General features: G+C 46.1%; 2 protein-coding genes across 7 annotated transcripts; one reads left to right on the plus strand and one right to left on the minus strand.

The window, feature by feature from the left end:
* The first annotated feature begins 5,694 nt into the window (after positions 1 to 5,694).
* Positions 5,695 to 10,235, plus strand: LOC103634583 (pentatricopeptide repeat-containing protein At1g56690, mitochondrial). Of its 4 annotated transcripts, XM_035963596.1 has the most exons (5): positions 5,695 to 8,038; positions 8,360 to 8,513; positions 8,622 to 8,634; positions 8,814 to 8,912; positions 9,438 to 10,235. In XM_035963596.1, exon 1 carries the CDS (start codon positions 5,733 to 5,735, stop codon positions 7,977 to 7,979), a length of 2,247 nt encoding a protein of 748 aa, XP_035819489.1. In that variant the 5' UTR covers positions 5,695 to 5,732; the 3' UTR covers positions 7,980 to 8,038; positions 8,360 to 8,513; positions 8,622 to 8,634; positions 8,814 to 8,912; positions 9,438 to 10,235. The 4 variants fall into 4 exon arrangements, with proteins under 4 accessions (XP_035819489.1, XP_008655122.3, XP_008655124.3 ...); XM_008656900.4 differs by having other exon boundaries at positions 8,622 to 8,912; positions 9,438 to 10,231; XM_008656902.4 differs by having other exon boundaries at positions 8,622 to 8,912; positions 9,520 to 10,231.
* A 551-nt stretch (positions 10,236 to 10,786) lies between these two features.
* Positions 10,787 to 16,684, minus strand: LOC100274089 (uncharacterized). Of its 3 annotated transcripts, XM_008669973.3 has the most exons (11): positions 16,159 to 16,684; positions 15,948 to 16,025; positions 15,232 to 15,278; positions 14,900 to 15,109; positions 13,946 to 14,032; positions 13,795 to 13,854; positions 12,731 to 12,808; positions 12,601 to 12,652; positions 12,213 to 12,484; positions 11,405 to 11,650; positions 10,787 to 11,245 (listed from the first exon to the last, which is right to left on the minus strand). In XM_008669973.3, exons 4-11 carry the CDS (start codon positions 14,963 to 14,965, stop codon positions 11,099 to 11,101), a joined length of 1,008 nt encoding a protein of 335 aa, XP_008668195.1. In that variant the 5' UTR covers positions 14,966 to 15,109; positions 15,232 to 15,278; positions 15,948 to 16,025; positions 16,159 to 16,684; the 3' UTR covers positions 10,787 to 11,098.
* Positions 16,685 to 18,183: the final 1,499 nt, after the last annotated feature.

Below are 18,183 nucleotides of genomic sequence, written 5' to 3' on the forward strand. Positions count from 1 at the left end.
GAAAAGAAAAGAAAAGAAAAGAAAAAGGGAAAAGAATAAAACTCTAACTGGGCTCAGAACACCAATTCGGCCCAAACTCAAGTCACCCTGCGCGGCCTAGCCTGGTGAACACGCGCCGACAGGCGGGCCCCGCTCGCTCGCGTCTCACACGCGCGGCCGCGTTCTCCTCCCCTCGCTGTTCCGTGGGTCCCACCTCGTCAGCCCCTCTGTCACCTCGGCGCTTGTTCTTCGTCTCCACGGAACCCGTCTTCCTCGCGCGGATTGGGCGCAACAGCAGCCGAGCTCGGTGGATCGTGCCCGCCAAAATCGGTCCGATTTGACCACGCGGGGGGGGGGGATAAAACGGAGCCGCGACCGTTCTTTGCCGAACACTTCCCTCTCGCCTTTCGTTGAGACTACCTAGGGAGCCACGGATTTGCCAGCGAGGGAGGTTTGAGCCACCGCCGTGGACCGGCGTGAAGACTTCGAATCGGGCCACGGAACTCTCGGTCGCGGATCAATTTGCGTGGGCGGAGGTCGTGCGAGGTGCGGGAACGCTCGTGCAGTGCGCACTGGGCGGAATTCCGCGTGAATCTCATCCGCCGCAGTACGATTCCGCCACTGTCGCCATTGTTTCGCAATTGGAGCTCTGTGCCGTGCCATTGCCGGTAAGAAATTGTCCTACCTCCCGCTTGTTACCCCTTGTTGCACAACACCGAGAATCATAGGTAGATGCTCGCCCGGGCTACGTAAATCGCTCGCGGGAACCTTAGCGCCGCCGCGGATCCGTAGTCGGTCGCGTTGGGGGTTCTCTGTGCCACCACCCCCGGTCGGACCCTGTCTTGTCGATTGGCTTTACCTCGCACATTGTTTAGCACCTAAAAGCTTGAGAAACCGAGCGCTAGATCATGGGGCGCATGGGTCACCGGTGATGCTCCGCCGTAGGCGGTGGGCAGCGCCACCGTTCGTGCGTGGCCCGTTGGGGGCGAAGATCGTGGATCGTTGGATGGGAAAAGGATGCCTAGGATTAGATCTGGTATGTGTTGGACCTGGACCGTTGGATGCTGATCCGAGGGTAGTTAGGCGTGTGTTTACGCAATCGGTTGTGGACCGTTGGGATTCGATCCATCGGTTCTAACGCGAAGTGGTGCGTGGGCAGATCTCGAGCGCAGATCTTGGATCCTACGGTAGATAGTAGGAATGGAGTAGTGATCAGCGCCGGTCTAATCTTGACCGTTCGCGCTTGATCGGACGGCTGCGGACCCTGGATACCCCTTCGTGATGGCCTTTTTGCTAAAGAACCCCCGCGAAAGTTAGGAAACAACCCGCAGTCCTGTCTGCAGGACTCTGTGTCTTGGGACCTTTTGCTTCGAGCCCCCTGTGCTTTCAAGGAAATGAGGCCTAGTCCAGAGATCGTGTAAATTGAATAAATAAAATAGAAAATAGATTTTTAATAGGAAAATAATTGCTAGAACTTAATAAATTCATAGAAAATTCATACTTGCTCCAAATTACTCCATTCCAGTTCCTAAAATTTTGTAATTTTATTCTCTACCACTTAGAGTCTTTGTTTTGTCATGACAACAGTAAGAAAATTAATCCCACACTTAATCCTATTTTAAACACATAAAACCTTTGAAAATCCATAACTTAAAATCTATAACTCCAAAAATTATGATTTCTGTTCCTAGGATTTTATTTTAATGTGTAGATTATTACTGTGCATTTTGTTTATATGTCTGTTGTGATGTTAATTTCTCTATATGCACTGTGCTTGTTTGTATTGTGGCGAGTAGAAGAACCCGTGACTGAGGATCCTGGTGAGCAGCAGGTTGAAGTAGCTGAGCAGGAGCTCATTGAAGGCAAGTTGTGCCCTTGATCACTTTTTATCTAATAATATTCTTTAATATCACTTATCCATGTGTAGGTTAATTTTGATGGGACCCGATAGGCCACCCTAGATTGTTTATCTCATTACCTTGTTTACCCCTGAATCACTTGGGTAGTTTGCTATTGCTTTATATGGTTTTGGGATAATCATTTATTACCTCTATGTTCCAATTCTTTTTGTTATTCTATTTATGTTCATGTTGAGATCATTAATGTTAATTGGAACATAGAGCTTAACTTGAGTAACACGTGCCACCACAAGCTTTAATGGGACACCCTTGGCTGACTAATTAGGAAAGCTAGTGGAAGACTACCTTACCCGAAAGGGGCAAGGGCAGTAGGGGAGTGGTCAGTGTAGGGAGGTCCTTGGTTGATTTTGCTGCGATGGCGGTCAGCCAAGAACCCTGCATTGGAACTTCCTATAACTGTAGCGGGTTTTCGGAAGCTAGTGGAACTTTGTAAAGGCCTCGTAGTGTTGCCCTGCCGCGCTTCCTAGGTAGAGGTGTATGGGATTCGCGACCCCTTGGCAGATGGGTAGCATGACTTGTGGGTAAAGGGTACAACCTCTGCAGAGTGTAAAACTGGTATACTAGCCGAGCTCACGGTCATGAGCAGCTCAGGACTCTCTGATGTTTAAATTATGGAACTTAAATTCAATTTTGTCATTTGCATTGCATGGGATTATTATTAATTTTGTTCTATTACTTTACTTATGGTTTGGTATTTACTTATACTTAGTAACTGCTAATAAAATTTTGACCAACTACTTAAAAGCAATGCTCAGCTTTAACCCTTATCATTGATTAGCCTTACACATCACATGAACTCACACCTTTGTGAGTTTATGTCCACTGGTTCCCCACAACTTGTTGAGCTATGATCATGTGTGAGCTCACCCTTGCTATCTCACACCCCCCCCCCACAGGAGAAGAGCAGGTGGTTCAGGAGGAGCCACAAGGCGAGGAGTATGATCTGATCTAGGTGGCGTTTCTCAGTTGACATTGGCGCTGACGATCCTTAGTTCGTTTTACTTTTATCTTTTATTTTGTAATAAGTCTTCCGCTATGTAATAAATACTCTGATGTTTTATGACATTTATCTCTATACACTCTGTTATTATATATGTTGTCTTCTTGGCGCATGTATGAGATGCACCTGGCTTTGTTCCTTAAAGCCAGGTGTGACATGATATGCGAGAGCGGCACATCCCACACCGGCTAGGGGGACACCCACCTGGAACCGGGCACCCACTGGGGTTCGTGGTGTTTCCGCAGCGAAATCTTGGTTGAGGTTGCGGCCCTCGATGTTTTGTCGGTGCTCACGTGCCCTTTCTAGGGAGACCCGGGCATCCTCTCTCGCACGCCTACGGTTGAGTTCTGCCCGGAGGTCGTCGGTCTATGCACCCCTTACGGAGGGCGAGCGCACATACACTATCGCCTCGCGTTGGCGTCGGGATGACCGAGGCCTGGACCTGGTCGAAGTAGAATGTGCCATGCCGAGTAGTCAATCGACGTCGTCACACGACTGCTTCATGGCCCCCGGTGAGGCCGTGGAGCTAGGGGGTGGCGTAGCAACTCCCTGGCTGCAGACAACACCGTAGGCGCTGCCCTTGACAGAGTCCGGGACGCTTGTGCAGGCGTGTGCTGCTGCACGGCGTGTATAGCAGCAGTCCCAGACTCTAGGCGGTCGGGTACTCGCGGCGCAGAGGATGCAACTTCTTGCTCCATCATGAAATCCTCCGAAGTTTCGGTGCGGTGCTCGATGATTCGCACCATCATGCCGAATAAGAACACAGGCAAAAACCTAAAGCCTAGCCCCCTACCTGGCGCGCCAAATGTCGGAGAGGAAATCTCCGGCCGGGTGGCGGAGTGCACCCGCCCTAAATCCTAAGATGAGGAGGGGCCTAAGCGTTTTGCCTGTTATGCGAGATGGAGGGACGAACACAAGAACACACGAGAGTTTAGAGTGGTTCGGGCCACCGGAGCGTAATACCCTACTCCACTGTATGTTGGATTGCTGTGGAAGCTTGAGAGTCTGAGTGAACTTGTGTTGTAACGTCGCATGCCTCCCCTTTTATAGCCGAAGGGGGGCATACACAAAGGTACTGAGCCCCGACATGTGAGACCGGGGACAAAATGTATATAGCACTTGGAGCTACTAATGTTTGCTGTTGGGGCAATCTTCTCGCGCCCTGACATCCGAGATCTGCGTATCCTTAGCGTGCAGGGGAAGCTTCTTGTATAAGGGATGGTGAGTACAGTGCGTTGCATGGCACGGACGCACTGTTTGACAACAGACTGGACAGGCACGCCGTCTGGAGGATGACCCCTGACGTCGTCTGCCAGCGGAGTGGACAGGACGCATTGAATGCTGAGAGGGCACATCACCTGCCAGCATGGTGGCAGGCGGCGCATCCTCTCCGCAATAAATGCAAAGACCGTGGGGCTTTAGAGGCCTTACGTCAGGCTCCGCCCGTTGGCTTATGTCACGGGCCACAAGCCACGCGGTAGCAGCGGGTCTCCGCTTGAGTGGGGAGCGTAGGGCAAAGCCTGGACACGTGCCAGCGCCGGACCCTCACTCATGTCGGGGTCCCTTCCGTCCCGGGACCTTGCTGTGGCCCGGACCTTACTCGGAGAGGCCTGGGGCCCGTCGGTATGCCTTCTTTGGAGTTTCGGACCGTATCCGAGGGTTCGGGCTGTGCGTACAGGGGTCTGGTGTTCCTCCGCGAGGGTCCGGACCCGATAACGCACCCTGCGGTGTATTACCTTTCCTCGCCACGTGGTATCCCTGAACCTGCCCATGTGGTGGGGTTGGGGTGCCATTCTCCGCGCGGCGTCTTTATACTGTAGTAGGGGTACTCCTGATTCGGGGTACCGACAGAGGGGATTGATACGGATTGGGAGATATTTTGACTTACTAGGGATTAAAAACCCCTCAATCCATATATATTGGGGTAGAACCGAACAAGCCCTAAGGTGGTGAAGATAACAATGAACCCAAACAAAAAAACAAGGTGCAGTGGATGGTAGAAACCAAAAGCAAGCAGGCGATGAGGCACGTGTGCTGGCCTAGGGATTGAGCGCTGCTCGAGCAGAGATGGCAATGGGTACTCGAAACCCGACGGGTTTTACCCGATATGAAGGAGGGTATGGGATGATTTCTCTACCCGCGGGTATGTTAATGGGCAAGATCCTCTACCCGTTGGGTAGACGGGCATGGGTATAGGTTGGTACTACCCATATCCATCTACCCATGGGTAGAATATACCCGCAACAATACCACTATAATCATCTAATAGAGCCCATCTTAGCTAAAATAAAACTCTTCTCTAGCTATCATTTGTTTAGTTACCAAGTTATATAATCATATGATTATATGTGAAGTTGGACTTATTTTTTATGTTTATTTAATGTTTTGAGTGATTAATATATTGAAATTTAAGTCTTTTCTAGTGGGTACGGGTTATCCGACGGGTAAAATTACTCGCGCGGGTACGAGTAGGATTTTATACCCGCGAACATATATGGGTAACCCGACGAGTAAAAGTTTTTTTGGATAGGTACGGATATGGAACGGCACTACCCGACGGCTATGTACCCGTTGCCATCTCTATGCTCGAGTGTGGCATGTTGGTTGGATGCTGCTCGAGTGTGGCATGTTGGCTAGAACTTGCATATCTCATACGATTTTAGTATAATATACAAATAAATTGTATATATAAATATATTAATTTAATTAGTTTGTGTTTAAATTATAATTACGTAGAATGAAATTCAATTTCAATGAAATAAAAGTGACCTTAAAAAATAAAAATCCATCGAGAAAAATGGTTTTCCGTCCTATATTTTGAACGCATGGGGTAAATGCATTCGAGAACTGTACAGTTTCGAAAGTACAGAGAATGTTTTCGGCGACTGCAATACTGCGAAGTGGCCATCCGTCGGCAAAGGGCCGACTTCCTGTGCTCGTTCCTGTCATACCTCGCCACCATGCGCCTCCCGCCCGTCCGCTTCCTGCCGTCGAGCTCAACGCCGGCGGTAGTGGACGCGAACGCGCGCATCGCTCGGCTGGCACGCACGGGGAACATGGAGGGCGCCCGCGCCACGTTCGAGGCCATGCCGCTCCGCACCACCGCCTCCTACAACGCCCTCCTCGCCGGCTACTTCCGCAATCACCTCCCCGACGCCGCGCTCCGCGTCTTCCACCGTATGCCCACGCGGGACCTCGCCTCCTACAACGCGCTCATCTCTGGTCTCTCCCTGCGCCGTCACACCCTCCCCGATGCCGCCGCGGCGCTCGCCACCATCCCCTACCCGCCCTCGGTCGTCTCCTTCACATCCCTCCTGCGTGGGTATGTGCGCCACGGCCTCCTGGCTGACGCCATACAGCTGTTCCGCCAAATGCCTGAGCGTAACCACATATCGTACACGGTGCTGCTCGGTGGCTTCCTCGACGCCGGCCGTGTTGACGAGGCTCGCAAGTTGTTTGACGAAATGCCCGCAAAGGATGTTGTTGCGTGGACTGCCATGCTGTCTGGGTACTGCCAGGTTGGCCGGGTTGATGAGGCGCGCACTCTATTTGATGAAATGCCAAAGAGGAATGTTGTGTCGTGGACAGCTATGGTCTCTGGCTACGCTCAGAATGGGCAGGTGAACCTTGCCCGGAAGCTGTTCGAGGTGATGCCTGAGCGAAATGAGGTGTCGTGGACTGCAATGCTATTTGGGTATATACAGGCTGGCCGCATAGAGGATGCTGAGGAGCTGTTTAATGCAATGCCAGATCACCCATTGGCTGCCTGCAATGGGATGATTGTTGGGTTTGGGCAGCAGGGGATGGTGGATGCTGCCAAGTCAGTCTTTGACAGGATGTGTGAGAGAGATGATGGAACATGGAGTGCAATCATCAAAGCATATGAACAGAATGAATTCTTGATGGAGGCACTGTCTACCTTTCGTGAGATGTTGCACATTGGAATCCGTCCAAACTACCCATCAGTCATCAGCATCCTCACCGTATGCGCAGCACTGGCTGTTCTTGATTATGGGAGGGAAGTGCATGGTGCAATGCTGAGGCGCTCCTTTGATATGGACATCTATGCCGTGTCAGCATTAATCACAATGTACATCAAATGTGGCAATTTGGATAAGGCCAAAAGGGTCTTTCACATGTTTGAGCCCAAAGACGTTGTGATGTGGAACTCTATGATCACTGGTTATGCTCAACATGGGTTGGGAGAGGAAGCACTCCACATATTCGATGACATGAGGTTGGCTGGGATGGTGCCTGATGGAATTACATATATTGGGGCCCTTACAGCATGCAGCTACACAGGAAAAGTTAAAGAAGGCAGGGATATTTTTAATTCTATGCGTACAAAATCTGGCATCAAACCTGGATTAGAGCATTATGCTTGTATGGTTGATTTGCTTGGTCGAGCTGGACTTGTGGATGAAGCACTGTATTTGATAAAGACCATGCCAGTTGAACCAGATGCTGTCATCTGGGGAGCTCTAATGGGAGCCTGTAGGATGCACAAGAATGCTGAGATTGCTGAGATTTCTGCTAAGAAGCTTTTAGAGCTAGAGCCTGGAAATGCTGGACCATATGTCTTGCTCTCTCACATTTATACATCCTCTGGAAGATGGGAAGATGCTTCTAATATGCGGAAATTCATTAGCTCAAGACATTTGAACAAATCACTCGGCTGTAGTTGGATAGAATACGACAAGAGGGTGCATCTCTTCAAATCGGGTGATGTTTTAGCACATCAAGAGCATGCTAGTATCCTTAAAATGCTGGAGAAGTTAGATGGGTTGTTGATGGAATCTGGATACTCAGCTGATGGAAGTTTTGTGCTTCATGATATAGATGATGAGCAAAAAACGCATAGCCTACGGTATCACAGTGAGAGGCAGGCTGTGGCATATGGACTATTGAAAATCCCAGAAGAATTGCCCATCCGTGTCATGAAAAATCTCAGAGTCTGTGGTGATTGCCACTCTGCAATAAAGTTGATCGCTAAGATAACATCTCGGGAAATCATACTGAGAGATGCAAATCGATTCCATCATTTCAAAGACGGGTTTTGCTCATGCAGGGACTATTGGTGAGGTGAATGCTGTAGTAAATTCCTTGCTTCATATCATCTCTTTGATGAGCCTTTCATTTGGTAAGTCTGGTTACTGCAAGAGACAGTCACCCTTAGTTTTCCAAATCATTAATTAAGGGGGTGTTTGAATGTAGCTAATAGTTAGTTGGCTAAAAAATTGCTAGTGGAATTAGCTAACAAACTATTAACTAATTTACTAAAAATAGTTAATAGTTGAACTATTAGCTAGGGTGTTTGGATTCTCCATCTAATTTTAGCCACTAACTATTAGCTCTAGTGCATTCAAACACTCCCTAAATTGACAATGATACATGGTTCCTATTGATTTCATCCAGAAAAAGGCCTCAATAGCTTGTTTAGTAATATCTTAATCTATTATAGGAGACACATGGAGGATTATATTTCCGCTGAAGATGAGGTACATCCAGGATCAGCACATGGTCAACTGCAAATCCTGTTGTAACACAGAGCCTCTAATTTCAACATGAACAATTTATCTTTTGAGTTGATACATTCTGGCGAAGAAAGCTATGAGGTGAAAACTACTGTTATATATTATCTACTTGAGTCATTTTTCATTTCGAAATTTCGTGCACTCGTTGAGATTCATGTTTTTAATTCACATTAAACTTCGACTCTGCAGATACTAGTACCTGGTATGATGCTTGGAATCATAGATGTGAAATATTGACTGGCAGCATTCATCTTTTCATCTTAAAGCACCTCACCAAGTTTGGCGAATAGTCACAGTTCACAAAAAGATGGAGAATTGGGTACACTAGTGTGCCATCTGCCATGGGATCTGAACAACTGCATATTGTGCTTTTTTGTGCAGGTTGCCACTGGCAAGATTAGACAATTACTTGCGGGGATCAAGTATGGAAGTTCACTTACATTTCTTGTAACATAACTCTACTGCCAGCAGTGGACCAAGGTAAAGCAGCTACTACCTTTTTTCTTCAAAATGTTACCGTGTTCATTTGTATCTGTGGACATCAATTTTTAACGACAGTATTTACAAATCCATAATTATTCCTTGCGTTGTATGTAAATATTTAAAGTTTCATAAAAAAGAAGTGTAATATATGTTTCTGGGTGAAACTAGTTAGTTTGGCAAGGTCTTTGTTTCAAATAACTTGCACCGGATTTGATTGTCAAAACTGAAGTAATCATGCTGATCCATGAACTGCATGTGCAAGTTTATAGAATGTGGCATAGCTTTGTAACATCTGCAACACCCATAGTCATTTTTTACTAGCAAGAGAGATTATATGCCCCTCAATCCCCTCCAATTCCTATGCGACTAAATAAGCCTTAGGACTAATTTGGGTGCGAGAAAATCGGAAGAAATTGGAGGGGCTAGAATCCCATTCTTATTTAAAATTGAATAAGAAGGGAATTTTAGCCTTCCGATTTTGTAGCTCTCAAACTAACCCTAAGTGTCCCACTTCCGGAGCAGGGAAGGGAAGGAAATAAAACAGCATCATATGGAACCCGTGGCGAAAACGAGAGCATGACGATGTTATTAACTTGCGTTCCAGAGCCAAGAAGGCCAGAAAGGTTCACAAGGATCACACGCTGGCACGGGCGACGCAAAGCCTCGTCAACCGCCCCGTGAATCTGCAAGTATGACAACCGCGGGCACGTATTGCTCTAGAACGCTACCACACCAGCTCCCAGCGAAGTGGTTGAGGCATTTCATCGAGCTACCAACCAAGGAATACAAACAATACCACAGGCGCTCGTGGCGAGTACTCGCCAGGGTGAAGTGTAAGTTCGCCAACGAGGACCACGACGGTGTCGGAGCTGCGGACGCCGATACGGCGAGCCTGGGCGCTGCTCGCTTCCTTGGTTCTGCGGTACTCGATGACTATTGACTTGCGTGCTCCCTCCGTTAGATCACCTCGACCAGTTCTGGCATTCTGGGAATGAGGAAGTGAAGACTAATTGCTCGTGGCAGCTTGTGACGGGGAAAATGGATAGCGACGGTGTAAGCTGGACCTGAGGCTGGACCGCTGGAGCCGCCGTCGAAGTAGAACCCTTGTAGCTGTACTGACACGTTACACGTCTACGTTCCCTGACGTCGTGTATGGGTGAAATTCTTGGCTAGCCGGCTAGGTGCTTTACCAGAATTTAAAGAAAAATAGCAAAGTTCCTGTACGATTGTTACAATTTTCACTTTATTTACGGTTAAATATAAAATATAAAATACAAGGCTTGCCTAGGTGAATATAAAGGTAGATTTAGAGCCAACAACTATGATTTGAATCCTTATTTGTACAAAATTTTAGCATTTTTATTATTTAAATGTGGGAAAGCATTATAACCCATAGAATCAGAGAAACTGAATACTTTAATATAGTGGAAGATATTAGAATTCTCCAGGAATCAGAAGCATAGGCACTCTTCCATGCGTTTAAGCAAAGGTTCGAATTTTGCCTAGATACTCGTTACTACCCATCGACAACTTTACAGAATCAAGAGTCAAAATAAGTACTCCCTCTGGCCCCAAAATAAAATTTATTTTACCCTTTTAGTTGATTCATATAATAATGTTTAAATTTATCATCATCTATTTAAATATAAACATAAAATTCAAGAGCTAAAACGACTAATATTGTAGAACAGGGAGTACGAAATTTTTAATGTCACTGAACTCATCCTCGTTATCAAATTTTACCATCACAAGGAGCTCCCCGAAGCACACACTATGGTAGACTGGTGAATACCTATACATTTCTCCTGAAGCTTTCTTTGTTCTCTATAGACCCCAAAAAGAACACTTCAACCGACTATTCAAAATCGACATGACAAGCTTCTGCTGCTCGTTTCCAACCAATATAGACGCTGGATAGTCCTTCCAGCATTTATGTACTTCTATTCTTATTGCTAATACAATTGTACAATATGTCAATCATGAATCCATGATAACTTACAAGTTAAATGCAAGCTTTACCCTAACTTGTACAACACTGAAGCGCAATATGAGACCAGAAGATGTTAATACAACTTGTACAAAGAGAACTGACCCTCCAGCCATCTGCAAATGCGTTGCGAGTTTGCAGCCAGCAGCCCCACATTCACAGATCGGCCCATGGAGTGACTCCAACGTGGGTGATGCTACTCTCGCGGCCTAGCGAGCCAAAGAGAACTCAGGGCGCGTAGACGTGAAAAGTAGTCGTGTATTGCAAGAAGCGCGCGAGCGGCTTGTCGAATTGTCAGGATGCGTTGCATCTGATGCAAGGTCTGCTGTCGTAGATTGTCAGCCTGAGGCAAATAGAACAGAAGTATTCAGACAGAGCTACATACATATTTCTTAAAAATGGGGAAAATGTATCGAATCAAATGACATGATATCCCTATCAGTCAATAACAGAAACAGCAAAACTAAATGTTTGACAGGGTTAGAAGTATCAGAAAGTTTACCTGACGAAGGAAATTCTCGAGTGTGCCAAGTTTTCCCATGGCCATAGCCATTTGACCCATATAGTTTGCGACGTTTCCGGAAGATCCTGATGGACCAAGGGACCCAGCCAGCGTTTCTGCCAAGGATTGCTGCAATGCTTCCATGCCTTGTGACAATGCATCCTCAGCCTGCTGGGAGGATTGCTGGAGATTGGATAGCCCCATCAATTGCTGCTCAGTTAGAGGCTCAAGCTGATTCACAAGGAGCTGCAATTTTGCAGAAGTGTAAGGAATAGTTCATCTTGAAGCAGATACAGCCATTGAATGGTACGAACTATAAAATAAAAAAACCACGCCCGGCTAAAGAAAATACTTCTGCAATAGGCTATAAGTGTTACATTGTTTTGAGCATCTACACAGCACTCATTGTTGAGGAAAATCTATTAAGAGTTACAAACTGGTATGCCATTGGATGTGACAACAGTATGCGGGACCTTGAGATACATGTCATTGGAACATTGGGGGATACCTTGTAAATTACAGTCCTGATATCTGTGATGATATTGAGCAATACCAAAAAAAAGTGGACGATATGAAAGTAGCTGCACTGATATATAGGTGATAACAACCCTTACAAATTGGTGTTGGTGTGTGTGCGCGCGAGTGGGCGTTGTGTGTGTGTGTGTGTGCGCGCGCGCACGGATGTGTGTGTGTGTTTTGTGGTGGTGGTTGTGGTGTGTACAGGTGTCCGTCATTTTGAGGCAGGTACTAGAACTATTTGAAATCAAAGGCGGTGTGATATAATTTGATCTATATCATATGCATGCACCTTTAGAAGCTCAGACGAACGGAAACCCCCAAGCCACAAGAAGCACCTTTCAGCAGGTGTTTTCCACATGCCTGAAAGTATATGGAACACATCAGCCTTTGCAGCAATACCCTTCAGCCTGAATATCTCATCATAATGTGCCATTATCCCATCGACGATAAGACGGAGGTCACTTTCACTTGCATGAGCATTTACTGCAGTCCTCAGCTCATTTATCTGCTTATTTTCTTCCTCTTGCCATCGAGAATATTCTAAATCGAAGGTCATAGCTCCTGCAGAGATGAACTTACTTCATCAGCTATACTCCTTTGAAGCACTTGAGCATTACAATGATGTAAGGTTGCAAAAGCAATTGCAGAAAGGATGTGGGGAGAGAGAGAGAGTTTACCATTTCCACTCATAGCATGAGTTTGATCTCCAGAACTGGATATGAAGATTCCCTATAGTTAATGTCCAAGCAATAAAATTAAATGAGCCCTCTGAGACTTGTCAGCAAGAAAAAAAAGTGCTAAACACACCTGTTGTCGAGCTTTCTGGAGTTCTTGCTCCAGGCTTGCAAGTTTTAGCTTGCTGCTCTCTAGTTGTTGCACATATGCCTTTGAAAACAATAAATATTAGAAGGGGCATATAGCAAATAAATAAACCTGAAAGTGAACAAAAAACTAGTGGACACACTTCAATCTACATAATCCAGTTGCTTATCTCTAGATTGCAACAGATTAGGAAACAGGGAGTGGTGATTACTTTATTATCAAAGCCAAGGTATCTTCTGTATTTTTCCAATTTTTCGAGTATATCATGAAACATGGAAGAAAATGATGGGATCCAAACTTCCAAAGTTCTAAATCACACACACTTGCAGGCTACTAGTAACTGCACCACCATACAGTATTATCTCCCTGATGCACAAAATCAAACTTATCCATACTACACAATCACACACCATGGTGGATGATAGGAATTGAAACCGACTTGGGCTCACATCTCTGTACCTAACACATTGAAAGGCAGAGTTCTCATTTTCCATGAAGTCACTCTTGAGCAGAGTTCTTTTGCATAGAGGGCAGACCTAGTGCCCAAGGCTCCTACATAAGTGGGGCCTAGGGAAGGGATAAACCGAGGCAAGTCGAACCCGCGACCAGGTGACTTAGTGAGACAGCTCTCACAATTCGCGTATAAGCTCACGAAAATGTGCAAGCAAATAAATAGTGGTAAAACAAAGGTTTATCACGTACAGCACATGTAACACGTAAATTGGTACAATTTAGACTATATTTCAGAAATTAGACTTATAGGCACCAATATTCAAGAGTTGATGTATCAATCTAATGAAACCAAATTGTTAGCCTAATTTACAAAGTAATTATCAGAAGCATATTAGGTTCTCTAGTTGACAAGGACAGGATAAAGCTCAAGTAGAATGGACCATGGTTGTTTCACCCCTGATGACAACCTGGCAAACAAACCTCAAAAGTCCTGACTCACACTAGCGCGCGCACATACATGCATGCATAAGGGAGTGACACACTGCACCAAAATTGTAGAAATAGCTCCCAGATGTGCACAGCCATGCTAATAATACCTTTTTCCTCAGCCGACTTTTCCTTGCTGCCTCACGATTTTGGGCAAGCCGTCGTAAAACCTAAAGAATATCAAATGCATTATCTAGATTCCATCATTGTGAAATGGTAACAAACACTAAAGAGTACAGAAGACATATGAGATAAAAAAACCTTTTGGTCCATAGGTTTGTCAGATCTGTCAGACCGATCAGATGAATTCGAAGCCAGGGCCATAGCTCCACTCTGTCCATTTTCTAACTGCAGAGGTTGATTCAGATAAGTTACAAATGTTCATTGGTTATGCATGAAACTAACATAAAGGAAAAAATGGCATGCAGTGGTATATAGATGGACTTTTTAATTGGAATACATAGACCATAGATGAGTGGAATAAGTAACATATAATGACATTATCACTTTTACATGCATCTCTCCAAGATCTGTATCATTAGATGTCCCACAGAGAAGTTGAACTTTTGTAAAATAATCTGACATGAGTAACTAAAATTAGGATATTGCTCTTGTACCTTCAAGACCCCAAGTCCAAAATCAAATTGTTCTATTCAATATCATGGATGTGTTCATATATGCTTGTACTTGGCCCCGTAAGGAGGCTTTGCTGTACTGGTCCTCTAGGACCTTAAACCTTTTCTTCTTCTTAATGGAATGATGCACAGTTGCGCTTTCTAAAGAAAAATCCATCCATACAGCATCCTTACTTTAGTCAAAGTTTCATTTATAGAGATTAATAGTATTCAAGTGTTCATACTTCAAGGCACTCTAAGTGAAACTTTCCACTTCATGAGATCAATAACACAGATTGCAAATTTCAAAGCTGACATTTAATCTGTATCTATTTCTTTTGACACGAGAGCATGAGAGAGTACAATGTTCTGAAAATGATTAAACAGACATGGCAAAAAAAATTGAGCATCAGACTATCAGAGAACATGAGCTAAGCGCATGATTTATTGGACGATAGAATCTAATTCTTTGCATCCTTTTAGACTATTAGAAACATTGTATCAACATTATGTTCTCTTCTCCCCTAACAACAGTTCACGGATGATCAATCATAAAGAACACAACATATAAGATACAACAGATGGAAAAAAGAGGGGCTACCCTTTGATTCTTATCATCCATGTCTAAAACAGTCGAGGTGTCAGTCCTCGAACTAGCATCTGCCATGCCGAGTACTCGCCAGCTCCTAAGAAAGAGACAACAAATTGCTTTGTTGTCTCTTCTTTGCTTTCCTTATGATAGGCTGATAACCCAGCATGTAGTTAGCAAAATCCACAATCCAGTTATCCACCCACTGAGCAGAGAAGCAACCTATCCATCACAAGAAACAAATTTCCAGGTATATCAGCAATATCATTAAATGATATACAGGTATAAAGGTACAAATGGCAAAAACGATAGCCCATCTAAGCACTGGCATATTGGTACCGTACCGTTACCAAAAACAGCAACCGGTCAGAGTTAACTGCATGTTCTTAATCTGGAAATATTAACAAAAGGCATCTAGCCGTGGTTAATTGACAATCATGGTGGTGACACCTTTCCAAATGCCACCTGTCAATAGCAGCTCGTAATTCCAAAGACAACAAGTACAGTAACACATCATTTGGACGCAAGGTATTGAAAAGATGAAGAATGGTTTTTTTAGTTCCAAAACGTTGATTACTAGGCAAATTCCTAAATTTCCCAGCTCATACAATTATACCCCAGCTTGCTTAGCTTTGTGGAAGCAAAGACCATCCTTAAAAATTAAAACCACGAGCCCACAGTAATTTTTACAATAACACATTCACTCACACGAGTGATTTAGAAGATCAGAAAGTGCTGGGGAGCATAGATAAAATACAGGTGATCAAGAGAACAAGGGTATGTGAGAGAGGAGATCAGGCCGGCTCGAAGGAGGTAGCCTGGAAGCCGACAGAGCAGCTTTCAATAACTCAACTCGTAACGGGAAGCCCAAGTGATGAAACACCTTCCCAAATGATACTGCCTTAATAGCAGCGCCAAGCTTTCCAAAGCAAGTACGAAACTAGGACAGCACGGCAACACAGTGACACAGGGGGCGGACGACCCAGACGTGGGTGGGGTATAGTATAGGGATTCAATTCCGAATCAGTCCGTATTTCAGAAAAAATAAATGCCCGCGCACCTCGGCTTCCACGAAATCGTTATGTTGTGTCAGGTGATATTGATCTTTCGCTCTGGGATAGAAAAACCGAATCGAACCCTGCATGGATAGATTACAACGCTCTCAGACAGCAAATCCGCAACAAACTAAACACTCGGAATCCTTCCGTTCAGCAAACAAAAAAAACTCTTAAGAGTCAAAAGAATCAACCCAGCAAGCTAGGGTTACTTACCGAAATGAAGAAATCGAACCAGGTCCGGATGGATCTCCACTCCGAGCAAGTCCAGCGCCAGCAGAGGGGGGCGGGGAGCAGGTGAGCAAGTGCTCTCTACGAGAGACGACTTTCGGAGCGAAGGAGCTGGCTTAGTTTATCCGGTCGCCGGCGGTTTGGTCGCCGATGACGAGGCACCAAAAGCTGTGACGGGGAGAAGCTAGCAGAGAAGGTTCTAAAGCAGGGAAGCGATGGAATTGGAGCGGCAGAAATCAGCGAAGACGAATAGCGGAGAGTAGGAGGAGGTGGAAGAAGGCTGCACGGGGATTTCTCCCGCACAGTGAATCGGGAAAGCCGCCACCGCTCCGTGACATCACACCGTGGACTCACACGCGATGGGTGGGGTGGGGGGAAGAAAAGCCTCTGCAGGCTCTGCAGCACGTCTCCGCGCCTTCGTTTGCTGGTTTGACAAAACTTCTCTCGTCTCTGGTTTGACGAAACATTTTTTCCTCGTCTCCCCCTACCACATGTGGCAGAGAAAAACGGAAGTATACGGAGTAAAACTTTGGAGCATTGCTAAATCCACTTTTGATACTGTTTTTAAGCTGTGGAAACAAAACACTCCAAAAATAGGGTGTTTGGTTTATAGTGACTAAATTTTAGTTTATCCATTTGTCGGTACCTTAAAACTAGGGTACCCCTGCTACTATATAAAGACAAAGAACTCATGGGACTATCCCTTAGTCGGGAAAATATCCTATGCAATCACTTATCCTGGTGCAAGCATGCAATCAAGCGATCTGGTGCATCCGATCTATATCTAATGATGACTGTTATTTTATATTTAACCACTTCCACCTAAAACATAGTACCTATTTTACTTTTAACCCCTTCCATATGAAACCGTTGGATCTAGATTGGATGCTCTGGATAGTTTGATTGCACGCTTGTACCAAAATGAGTGATTGCACAGGATATGTCCTCCCCTTAGTCGCGTGGTAGAAGTGTTGTGTGTGGGACCAAGCCCTAGCTCGCCCCAATCTCAGACGGCTATTCTGGGTCCACAGCAGCGCCCGACTCCACCACATGGGCGGGTCCGAAGCCGCCACGTGTCCAGAGGAGGTGGCATGCTCCAAAGCATCAACAGTGAGTCCGGACCCCACGGGAGAGCGTCGGACCCCCAGATATACAGTTCGGACCTCTCCCCCCCCGTCCCCCCGTATGGGGTCCGGGCCGCCCACAGTGGGGTCCCAAGGTCACAGGACAGAATACACCCGGGCCTTGAACAGGACTCAGGCGGGGTCCGGTACCGACACGTGTCTGGACCTAGTCTAGTGCGGACCTGTCCGCATACACTTTTGCTCCCTGCCCAGGCGGAGACCCGATGCTGCCACGTGGCCAACTGCACGTGACGTAAGCCAACAGGCGGAGCCTGACGTAAGGCCTCCGGGTTACGCGGCCCCTGCATTTATTGCGGATAAGGCGCGCCGCCTATCCATTCCGCTGACAGGTGATGTACCGCCTCGGTATTTAATGAGACCTGTCCATTCCACTAGCAGGCGGCGACCTGTCCATTCCGCAGGCGGCGTGCCTGTCCATTTCGCTGGCAGGTGGCACGCCCATACTGTCACGTGCATTATGACCATCATTACTCGTACGTACCAAGGAAGCAGCTGTCGCATATCAATACTGTGAGGGCTGCGGACATCAGGGCGCCTGGAGATTGCTCAGGTGTCACCTGCATTAGTTACTCCATGTATTCCTTCCATTCTGTTCCTGGGCCCACATGTCAGGCTTAGCACCCTTGTATATGCCTCCCTTGAGCTATAAAAGGGAAGGCACACAACGTTACAAGGCAGACTCCTTAGGCTCTCAAGCTCTCTAGACCGACTTAGGTTCACAACACCCTAAAGCTCAAGTGCTCAAACACTCAATACAACACACAATGGAGTAGGGTTTTACGCTCCGGCGGTCTGAACCAATCTAAATCCTCGTGTTCACTCGTGTTCATTCTGAATCCATCTAGCAGGCAAAATGCTTAGGGCC

The sequence above is a fragment of the Zea mays genome, chromosome 1 (assembly GCF_902167145.1).
Source record: "Zea mays cultivar B73 chromosome 1, Zm-B73-REFERENCE-NAM-5.0, whole genome shotgun sequence".
Classification (NCBI taxonomy): domain Eukaryota; kingdom Viridiplantae; phylum Streptophyta; class Magnoliopsida; order Poales; family Poaceae; genus Zea; species Zea mays.